Consider the following 10955-nt stretch of genomic DNA (forward strand, 5'->3'; position numbering starts at 1 on the left):
ACCGCCCAAGCCTCCAACAAGCCTCCTTCTACCATCGTGCAACAACATGATTCAAAAACTTACAACAACAAACAAACATACACACACACACACACAAGGCATTGGCGCCGGCTTGTGCTTAGTGCGCGGTTTGAGACGCTGAGCTGACACGAGGGAAATGAGCATTCGCTCCCTTGGGAGATTAACGATCAAAGTTGATATTACAGTCGAATCGAGGCCGACTGCCAATCAATGCGACCCTACTCGCAGAGAAACCTCAGGGTATCAAGTACATCGCCTCACTCCTGGCCAAAGAGGAGTCCCTAGTTGGCATGGCCCATCCAAGTCGTCAAAGAACCAAACCCGGCACCAACAGGAAAACAAGGGGGAAAGCAAATCCCAACATTATTGGCCCCAAACACCGTCCCTGCCGTCAACCCTGAAACCGTTGGATATCCCGTAGAATTCTCGTGCGCCGTCCGCCATGCTTCCATCTAAGTGGTCAAGTGGTATTCTTCCCATGAAGCCTAAACTCCCAGTCTCGTGTTTCGCGGGAAGATAGGATGATTGTTGTTGATCCAGTACATGTGTCATTAGATGGAGGCAGTGTTGGTCTCCAGCATCTCCTTCATCTCCGTGAGCTGCTCCTCGGTCGGGTCATCCGAGATCCACGGGCCCTTCTCGTCTTCCGTGGCGCCCAGGAAGCCCTCGGCGCGCTTCAGCGTCTGGACGTCCAGGTCCGTCACGTATGACTTGCCATCCGACAGCTTGATGCGCACCTCGTGATCCGTGGAGAGCATCATGTCGTCCTTGGCCAGGCGGCGAGGGCCGTCGAACACCGCCATGATGCGCTTCTTCATGTTCATCTGCCCCTTGTCAAACCCCCAAGACGACGGGTAGTCGCGGCGGTTTTTCCGACCGCGAGCCTTGGTGGCGAGCGGGACGCCGCCGCGCGAGTGGGTCATGCCACGCGACTTCTGGACACCATTGGGGGGGTTCGACTTCTTCTTGGTCGAGGGGGACGAGTTGGCTCTTGACGTAGTCTCATCGGCGTCGTTGTCGTCCTCCATCTCCTCGTCATCCTCGTCCTCCTCCGTCTGGACCGTCTGCGTGGTCGTGGGCAAGTTGTTCTTCTCGAGTGTCTGGTGGACGCTCTTGTCGTTCTCAACCTCGGCCAGGCGCTGAGCGTTTATGGCCTCGGCCGGGTCCTCCTGCTGCACAATGCGCAGCACACAGTCGTCCAGATGCTCGTAGAAGTCCTGCGCATTGGAGAAGGTCTGAGAGCAAGTGCTGCACTTGCCAGTAGCATCGGGTGCGTAGCCAGTCAGCTTCTTGCCAGCGCTGACGCCAGTAGGTGTCTTCTTGCGGCTGTTGGGCGGCGTCTGCTCCACGCCATGAACCGCAGTCAGATGCCTCTTGAAGACGTCTGCTCTGTTGAACGACTTCTCCGCGGGGGAGCCGGATCCGGGACAAAAGCCGCACACCATGGTGCCCTTGTAGTGCGTCAGGGTGTGGCGGTTCTTGTCGTACTTGCGAGCAAAGCCTTTGACGTGATACTCGCAAGTCTGGATGGGGCACTTCTCGGGGCGCTCATTCTGGTGTGTGAGCATGTGCGCCTTGAGGTCCTTGAAGACCTTGCCGCAGTCGGGGTAGGTGCAGCGCTGCTTCTCCTTGGTCTCGTCGTTGCTGTGGTACTCGGCGGAGCCAGGCGAAATGAAGCCGCCGGGCATGCTGACGCGACGGCCCGTGTCCATGGGCGCCCCATAAGGGCTACCAGCGAAGCCGGCCTGGAAGGGCCCATTGTGGAGGTAGGGTGAGGAGCTGTTGGTGCGGAGGAGATTGGGCTGAGGCGACGAGGAGACAGAAGGCGAGGGGACGAAGGGATTCGGCGCATGCTGAAAATGGCCGTCATAGGGCGAAATGGCCATGGGTGGACGCGCGATCTCGGGATGGATCAAGGACGGGTCTGAGCCGCGAGGAAGAGAGTCAGCAAGCATGATTAGCCGAGGGCGTCACACCGAGAACGACGGCGATGTTGGCAACGACAGCGGCGACGGGATGGTCTAGAAACGCATCGCAGCACGCGGGCACATGGACGAGACGGGAGGATGAGCTCGGGCCCGGCTGACGATGACGACACAGGGAATTGTAGGTCAAGGTGTTTGGTGAAGATGAGGTGCGTGGTGGGAGAGCGGGAACACGGCAGGCCGTCCGGCCGCCCGCCCGCCGGCAGTGGAGCTGGTGGTGGTGGTGGGTGGGTGGACGGCTGCCTCCCCAGCAGGCTAGGGGCAATGGAGGGCAGGGCAGGGGCAGGGTCCGGGGGCAGGGCAGGCCTGGGAGCGCCGACAGCCCACCCTCCACTTGGCGGAGCGGGAGAGCGCTCTCAGTGGCTGCGCTGCCCTGCACTCCAATGCACTGCACTGGGTTGCGCTGGGCTGGGCTGCACTGCACTGCACTGCACGTCTGCGCGGTGCATCCGTCTCCGTGGGCGGGGCTCGCGGTTGAGCCAGCGGACCACTGCGACGCGGCTCAGGCACCACATCATTGACGACGGTGCCTCCAGGAGCGGGTACCACTTCCCAAAAGGTCTCAGGCGCAGCGTGCGTAGCCAGCTGAGCAGCGGAGCCACCATGCAGGGCCACCCACTGAGGGAAGACCGTCCAGTTGAGGCCGTGAGACCCCCAATGTGAAAAGTGATCAAGGCGCGCCCGAATATGCTTGCGCGGAGGCACCGATGTCAAGGGCAACGAGGGCCGAAAGATGCCCATCAAAATCTTGCCCAAGGGCCAGCCAGGTACGGGGTAAAAAGAAAAAACGGTGCGGCAGGGGTGGGGAGGTGCTGCTGCAGCAATGCCTGCGGTCGGTCGTGCCGGCCAACACTCAGGCACGGAAAACCTTCTGTTGGACCTTGCGCTTGCAACGACCTGCAACGGCCGGGTCGCCGGCGTGGGGGCGAGCGGTCCAAGCAGGTGGGAACGCAGCGCAATGCCCCCCGAAAGGTTATCTCGAGCCGCGTGTGTGGGAACAGTGGAGGTGACCAAGGCTCGAGAGAAAGGAAAGAAAATGACACTACTCACCAACGAATGTCTTCGTCTGCGAAGCTGCAAAGTTGAAGGCGCCCAGGTCTTCCATGCTCGTGCCGGGGAAGTACTCGGTGCCTGTAATGTAGTCGTTGCCAACAATGCTTGGCTGCACAGCCATGCCCTGTGCGTTCCACTCGGCGACGCCGCCGAGTTGGCCGTGGTTGGACTGAGGCGAGCCGATGGCCGATGAGGGTGCTGATGGCGCAGAAGCCGAGGAAAGGCTCGAGGATGGCAATCGCATGTCGCTGTCGTCATGGTACGATCCCGGCGAGGCACGACCGTTGACGAGGTAGTTTGGGGTGTCGGCGTAGAGCGAGGCTTCGAAGCCCATGGTCGTCGCGGCCGGATAGGCGTCCTGGCCTGAGCGCGGGAAGCCGGCGCCAAAGGCACTATCGGCAGTGAGGCCCATATCCATTGGCGGAGACGTGAAGGCGTGCTGAGGAGGCTCGGGATAGCTTTGTTGCTGATGCTGGAACATGTGGAACGGTTGCTCGGCCATGGCGGCCATAGTGCGTCTCATTCAAGGGAGTTTCTCTGCTCGAACATGGTCAGCGGCCGCGGTTCTCTGGTGTGGGCGGATGCCACGTTATTTGAACCAGTTCCTCACCCTTTGAAATTGTGCTTTTTTCCCACGTTCGAATGTGTCACAAGAATGGTGTCTCACGGGGCCGCCGAGGAACTGTGGCGGGGCCTCGGGAGAGTCGCGGGCAGGGGAGGGTCGAGGTTGCGATTATGACGTGCCCTGGTAGTGTCTCGTGCCGCGCTGCCTCCCTTTGTTGTCCCAAAAGGGTGCTGCTGCTGGGCAATGGGAAACTGCTGGATATATTTTTTTTCTTTCCGTCTCGTCCTCACAGGTATAGTGGTGGTCAAGCCCCAGTGTTGTTGCTATCGATCAAGTCGCAAACGCAAGCAGGTCGCGCGAGGCGGGCCGGCGAGGAGCAGAGCACAGCAGCGAGGTGCAGTGTTATTCTCACGCGGACTAGGGCGTAATGGGTTGTGATCTGCCAACGAGTGAAGCTGTCGTAGAGTTGCAACGTCAGGCAAGGCAGTTGAGCTTTGTCGATGAGAGGCTTGTGTGTCCGTCCGAAGCTTTGGGACGTTGGGGGCCCCACGAAGTAGATATAGGCAACGTGCATCCGGGTTGCCAAAGGACTGGGCCCAGCCGGACGGGATCGACCTCAAGGAGGGAGTCAAACGATGCTAGGCAATGGTTTACTATCGTAGGGCAGAGAAGGGGGGAGTGCCAGCCTCATCCGGGGGGGCGGTTCCCAAGGGCATGGGGAGGGGTGTGCGAAGGCGCCGCGGCGTGAGATCTGGAGGTGGGAAGGAAAAGACGGCATCCAACAGCGGGCTAATTCAGGACTCGAGAGAGCCCTGCGCTTGCGCATCCCGGCGGGGATGGAGGGGGGGCGGCCTCCAGGGAGGGGGTGCACAAATGCCCGGCCGGGCGTGAAGATGCGTTGGTGTCGATTGAAGGGGAGGGAGGGGTGCCGGGGGGCGTGTGGGTTCCGTGAAGAAGGTTGATGATAATGGCGGTAGAGGGGGGGTCTAGCATCTGGGCTGGGCTCCAGCTCTCGCTGGACCGGTGTGGTGGGATGTGGTGGGAGCAGAGGGGGGGGGAGGGAGATCGTCTTGTCCGGCTGGCAGAGGGAAAGGGTAAGCGTGCAGGTAAAGGTAGGTGGTAGGCCCAAGTAGCGGTACGCGAGAGGGGAAGGCAGCCCGCCCAGGTTCGGGGGGAGGGCACTCAGGCGGCTCAGTGGACGCAAGGTTGCCGCCGGCGAGTCCAGACCGTCCTCCAGGCGGTCGACGGCCCCAGCCTTCAGAGGCATGGGGGGAGGTAGGGGAGGGAACACGAGTGCCCTGACAAGGTCGAGGTACCGACCCGAAGAACGAGCAGCCCGGACCAGTCCCAGTCACTGCTGCTGGCCAATGCTCCGGCCGCAGCAAGCACGGCCCAGGCGATGGGCGATGCGCGGCGACCTTCAGGGGGTTCCCGGCATGATAGGGGGGGGTTCCCACTGCCACCACAGACCAACCACTGCACAACCTTGAACGCAGGGCAGGGCAAGGTAGGGTAGGGTTTGAGTACGTACCGAGCCTGGGTATCGGACGAGCTAGTCCCAAAGTAGAAAGGTCGTGTGCCGAGAGCCAGCGAACTCCAGAGCTTCCCACTCTCGTGCGGCTCGTGGGCAGTGAATGGGCTCAAGAACCAGACGTGCGTGTCCCATGTCGAAATTCGACTGCTTGTGGCTTCATCCCCCCCCCCTCCCCTTCTCCTTCTTCCCTCCCCATCTGCTCTGCCCCCACAAACCGGTCGCGGCAGAAGGGGATGGATGGCGGGCGAGTGGCATCGCATGGCTTTGGCATGTCATGGCACGGCCGTTGTGGGCGTACCGCGCATCCATTACTGGCAGAATCCTGCACAACTATCATGTTGGTCTGAGACACACATGACCCGCGCGGACTGGCGTGTGGTGTCTCTGAGGGGGGGAAGGGAAGCATAATTGCTTTTTCCACACATGCTGCTCCTCAGTCTGGGACCCTGCTGGCGCTGCTCCCGCCCGTCCCGCTCGCTGGTGCCAAAGAAAGGGGACAGACGGTCTATAGATAGGTGGAACATGGGGGACCGGGCAGCCACCCGTGTAGAGCGCCGGAATGAGTCGACTGGCATGTCTCGACTGGCATGCGAGCCAAAGTGACCGGGCTGACGCCAAAGCTGCGACGGATGATGGGTGGTGGCGTCTCGCCCCTCAGAGAGGGCCAGAGCAGCCAGCATCTGCTCATGGACGCACATGTACTGTATGTACGCCTGAGGCAGGGAGAGCAAGCGTGGAACGAGCTCCAAAAGCAGGTCCTTGGTAAAGTATGCGAGGCAGACTGACTGACATGGTGCTACTACAGACTGGACGGACACACAGACGCGGCAGCGAGACAAGGCGTGGTCTGGTCCGCCTTTCCCTCCTCCCCTTCTCCATTCGGTGATGTGATGTGGCCCTCTCACTGAGATTGAACGGCGATGTCCCACTGACCCGGTCGCCAGTGGCTGCAGGCTTCCAATCCGTGCAGAGGGGAGGGGGGCCCGCCCGTGTGGGCGAACGCTCTGCATCTCATCCATCGTTAAGGTACAGGGCCCCGGTGACCACCAGCAACAACAGCCCGAGCCCACTGGCACAGCGGGCAGGGATCCCTTGGACGGATTGCCACGGCCCCGAGGCAGCGGCGGATCGCCCGCTGGCCACTGCACCCATCTGGCACCCACTGTAACCCACTGGGCTGCCCGTCGACATGTCAGAAAAGAAAAGACGGGAAGGCTTGTTGTCCAACGTCGCACCGGCGGCGCCGGCGCCGGCGGCGGCCGTCACAGCACACCTACCTACCCTCTACCACCAAGTCAGTATCTAGGTAGTGACTCGTCTCGATTCGCCCTCCTCGGTGTTGCGTCTTCCTGGCTCACATAACATGTTGCTACACAGGGCTGTGCGTGTCGTGCTCGGAGCGCGAGCGCGAGCGCGATTGCCAGCGCGTTGCCGGGACCAACGCGGGCGGAGGTTTGCCTCAAAGAGTTGTCGCCACGGCGGACCATGACGCCTCGCCGTCGTTGTCGTCGTCGTCGCCGCCGCCACCGCGATCACGACTCTTGCTTGGCCTTGGCCTGCGCGTCTTCTCGTGTCACAGCGGGGGGGCCTGTTGGGCACATTGGATCCCGCTCGGGTCTCCCCTGTACCGTGAGTCCGTGCCCTTTCCGCGGCAGCGCTGTTTTCTTTCCGTGCCTACATCTAGGTTCCAACGTAGTTAGCAGCAAGTGAGTAGGTAGTTACTACTAATAAGGTATGGAAAGTGGTAGCCAGCATTGTCCCGGGCCGCAATTACAGTGAAAGTTCCGCTTAGGGGCGGAAACGGGTGCTTGGATGCCCCGCGCCTGTGATGCCAGGGCCACTCCGGGTACTAGGTATGAGCCGCTGGAAGGCTTTGCCGGCTGACCGGCCTTGAAATTCCAAGTTACCTCTGGAAGGGAACAAACCTGCACACTGACAGTGGCAGTGGGCACCACCACACCGTTCTGTCAAAGTCGTTCCATCCCTATTCCTTGACAAAGTCCGAACCTTGGCGCATAACAACGCCAGAGTTCATCGACATGCCGCTTCCTCGCAGCAGTCAGCAGGGTGTCACGCATCAGGATCTGGGTGCTCCTGCGCATCGTCATCTGCTCGTGTCTCTTGTGTTGCATCTCGAGCCCCAATTGGCTTCGCTCACCATGACACACGCCGCCAACCAGCTCCGACGGATGCGCCCAGCCGGGGGTGCGTGGGGAGGGAAGGGGGAGGGACGGAGTGAGCAGCACGGCCGGCAAACTAAACTACTACGTACCTTGCCCCGTCTATCCTTGGTTGCCGTGTCATCACGGGCCCAAGTTTCCCGTGTTCAACCGTCTCGCGCCAGATCGCCTGGCGAACCGCCAGTGGTGGATGCAGCAGCTTCCGCATCCACCACCAAAAGTTGTAATGTGTCTCCAGACAAGTTATTCTGCTCCGCGTCAGGACGTACGTGCCATCTCTCGCCCCGTGTGTGCGCGCGCCCCGGCTTTGCTTTCGTTATCCATCGTCATCGCACTGCTAGGCGTTGCCCAGGCGCAATGTCACACGGGGCCGACGGCGCTCCCGGCATGTGCGCGCGCACCTGCCGTCCGTCCGTCGCTGGCGTGCGGGCTAAGGCGTCATCGACTAACAGCCGAATCTGCCCCCCCCCCCGTCCCCTCTTTCTAGCGGGGACCGACCCCCCAGCGTCTGCCTGCCGGGCGCAATGGGCAAGGCAACGGCTTGCCCCGAGCACACCTAGTGATATGGCAGCCAGATTTTCCTTTCCGCTAATTACCCCGGCTTCCAAGTTGGCCGTGCCCAAGAAGAGGGGGGTAGTGTAACCCGCGTGCACTGCTGCTGCTGCTGCACCCCGAGGAAGCGCATCGTCCCATGTAACGCCTCTCTCAGAGTGAGACGCCGACGACGACGACAACGACGACGACGCGATTAAACGCGGGTACGAGCCTTGCCACGCCATCAGCAAATTCACCGCCATACATCCATGGGCCACCGTCCAAGGCGTCTCCGCCCAGTGTGGCCCGATACTGCTCCCCAAAGCCCGGACTGTGACTCGCCCACGTACGAGCGCAAGTGCAACTAACTACCTTGCGCTACCTAGTTAGCAGGCCGCGATACTCGTTCGTTCGTCCAGGGCACGCACGCCGATGATGGGACACGCCGAGACCAAGCCAGTTCGCCTGCCCAGCCAAAAACTCGCTTACCGTTTCCCACGTTAGTTAGCCCCAACGGTGGAGTGTTGATTAACCTTTGATCTGTAGCGGGGAGCTCGGCATCAAGATCAACCTCGCCCCCTTTTTACCGCCACCCGTGGATGAAATGTGCCGTTGAGACCCCCGCATGCGCGCTATGGTCGGTGGTTGGCTGCCCGTTATGTACTGGGGCTTGACACACGCCTTAAACCAGGAGACCCCGGCAGAGCCTTCTTGTCGTGGCAGCAGCACCAGCAGGGAGGGAAAGGGTGATGCGGCTCTGCGGTCGCGAGTCTCTCGCCAGCGTCGCGAGGCAGGGCAAGACAGGAGATTCTCCTTCCGAGGCCTCCCCCCCGCGCACGTCGACATATCCCGGCGAAGTCATTTCCAAGCCTGAGGCGTCACCCACTTGTATCCTATTGAAGCTTGGGCGGAACATGGTTGTGGAACATATGGTTCTCCCGCCCTGCACGCAAAACAACACCCACTAAACCGAGGAGACAAACAAGAACGGCCTTGGCGCTGGGCGCTGGTGCGGTGCCACGTCTGAATTGAATCGCGACGAAAGGCAGTCCTATCTATCTGCCTCTTGTTGTACCAACGGCGCTAGACTTGCGAGTCGTTCGCAACTAAAAGGAAGCAGGCTCATCAGCCAATAAAGGCAGCTCTGGTCAAAACGTCAGAGGTGGAGAATGGAGTGGCGTTCGTCCTGCCTGTCTCCTCTCCTCCTGTGATTCCCCGTCTGTACGAACCAGAGGGCGACGCACAGGGCGCACGAGGAGGTTGGTGGAGGTAAACGCGCGCGCCTAGTTTTGGGAGGGCAAGACACGACGTACAAGGTACTGTACTTTGCACAAGCATTTCGGTGTTGTCGGGGGTCGTCTCGCGAGGACTCCGTTGCAGATACCGAAGGAGGACGTGATATTGTGATGGACGTGGACGTGCCTTGCCCTGCCCCAGACGATGTCCCAAATCACGCTTTCTTCGTTCGACAAAGGCGGTTGGTTCTGTTCTGTGACCGAGGGCCCGTGGAGAGTGGATTGCGCGGCATCTTTTCCTGGCTCCCCCTTGTGAGGTGGATATCTCGCTGTGGGCACTCGCGCAGAACGAGTCCCTAAGAAGAATAGTGCGCAGCCTGGGGCGAAGCGATCAACGCCGGATTCGGCCAGAGAGATTCAACTTCTGGCGGCAATTCTCCAGATGAATGGTTGACGTGCGAGCAAGCCGTACTACGTATCAGTAGTGGACGTGCGCCGCGCAGGGAGCGGTGCGTTTGACCCCGGTCACGTACAAGGTATCACCAACGAATCAGTTGTATTTTTCGCGGCGGGGGGTGAGGGGAGCGACATCCTGATCCCTGGGGGGCACACAGTACCTGCTCGATGTGCCCAGGAGGCGCGGAAGCCAAATTTTAAAAAAAGAAGCGGTGTCCTATCGCAGGAATGCTCACATCCACATCCTTCGTGGTACCTATTATATTACGTAGCCACCAAGGTAAAGGTCCCAGAGACTATGTTGTTGCATCATCAGCAGATATAGCGTCCGGGTTGGTCCTGTCCTCGTCTTGATCGCACGCACGCACCAATGGCCGACAGACCGCTCTCTGTCACACAATTGTTTGTATGTTGCATGTAGTACCCACGAACACACCATTCGACCCGAAAGTGACCTGTCCATGAGCGCACCTCTCAGGCTGGTCTGATCCGACATGCAGCACAATGCAACGCACTGTCATATGATGCAGTGACATCCAAATCCAACGCCGTACTGTCGTGGTGTTTCTCCTCGTCGACATGTGAGGGTTCATCTGGCTCCGCGGTTGGTTGCGTTGCCCGTGTCCTGGCAGCACACCAACACCTCTCTGTGTGCAGTTTGACGGAGACGTCGTCGTGGTGGTGGTGGTGGTGGTGGTGGTGGTGGCATGGGAGGCGCCACTAATTCCGCTGCAGTCATCATGTCTGGCCGCTCCAGCCAGCACAACTTTGAGCCCGCGCATCTCGAAACCTTCGGTCCTCCCGGCACCTCTGCACCGGCAGCCCAGCATCAGGCCGATGCCCCTGTCCGGCCCAGCAGACCGCGGCAGGGCTTGTTGGCCTTGGACCCGGCCGGGCGGGAACCGCACGTTGCTCCCCTGCTGCCAGCAGCAGCACCCATCCAGATATGGACAATCGTGTAACTTAGCAGTGGCCCCATCGCAGCCTGAAATTCCGCGCTGCGTGCGGAAACCAGTCAGTCTCGCCCATCGACCCTTCCCAGGACGTCTTTGAACGAAGCATCTGCCACGTTTTACCATGGTGCCCGTTCGGTCCATGCAGCAGATCATGCATGGTTTCGGCGGTTCCGGGGCAACGCGAAGCCTTGTGCAGAAGTTGCTGCGCGAGGGTTCAAGGCATCGTCAACGGACAAGTCATGGGGCGTTTCGCTGGTCCGACACCTCCTTTTCGTTGCAGGCGCCGTTGACTACTACTAGTACCCTGTCGCTTTGCCTCGGTGCCAGGAGGCCGTCGAGCGCCATGATGCGGCCGTGACTGACTGACTGGCTGGCAGCACAATCCCACTCAGCCCTACGGCGGCCGCCACGGAGCCACCCCGGAACGCCTTCTACG

General features: G+C 60.6%; 1 protein-coding gene across 1 annotated transcript; it reads right to left on the minus strand.

Moving 5' to 3' along the window:
• Positions 1-105: 105 nt before the first annotated feature.
• On the minus strand, positions 106-4505 carry JDV02_010186 (uncharacterized protein). Its single transcript, XM_047991911.1, has 3 exons — positions 3670-4505; positions 3057-3596; positions 106-1945 (listed from the first exon to the last, which is right to left on the minus strand). The coding sequence occupies exons 2-3, from the start codon at positions 3580-3582 to the stop codon at positions 573-575; spliced, it is 1899 nt and encodes a 632-aa protein (XP_047847924.1). The 5' UTR covers positions 3583-3596; positions 3670-4505; the 3' UTR covers positions 106-572.
• Positions 4506-10955: the final 6450 nt, after the last annotated feature.

This window comes from Purpureocillium takamizusanense, chromosome 11 (genome assembly GCF_022605165.1).
Source record: "Purpureocillium takamizusanense chromosome 11, complete sequence".
NCBI classification, from domain to species: Eukaryota; Fungi; Ascomycota; class Sordariomycetes; order Hypocreales; family Ophiocordycipitaceae; genus Purpureocillium; species Purpureocillium takamizusanense.

Bases quoted from the DNA above. Each gene is read 5' to 3' on its own strand.
- JDV02_010186 (XM_047991911.1), bottom strand. From the start codon at position 3,582: ATGAGACGCACTATGGCCGCCATGGCCGAGCAACCGTTCCACATGTTC. The intron at 1,946-3,056 runs GTGAGTAGTGTC...CTCGCGGCTCAG, and splicing joins GCAGACGAAGACATTCGTTG to ACCCGTCCTTGATCCATCCC.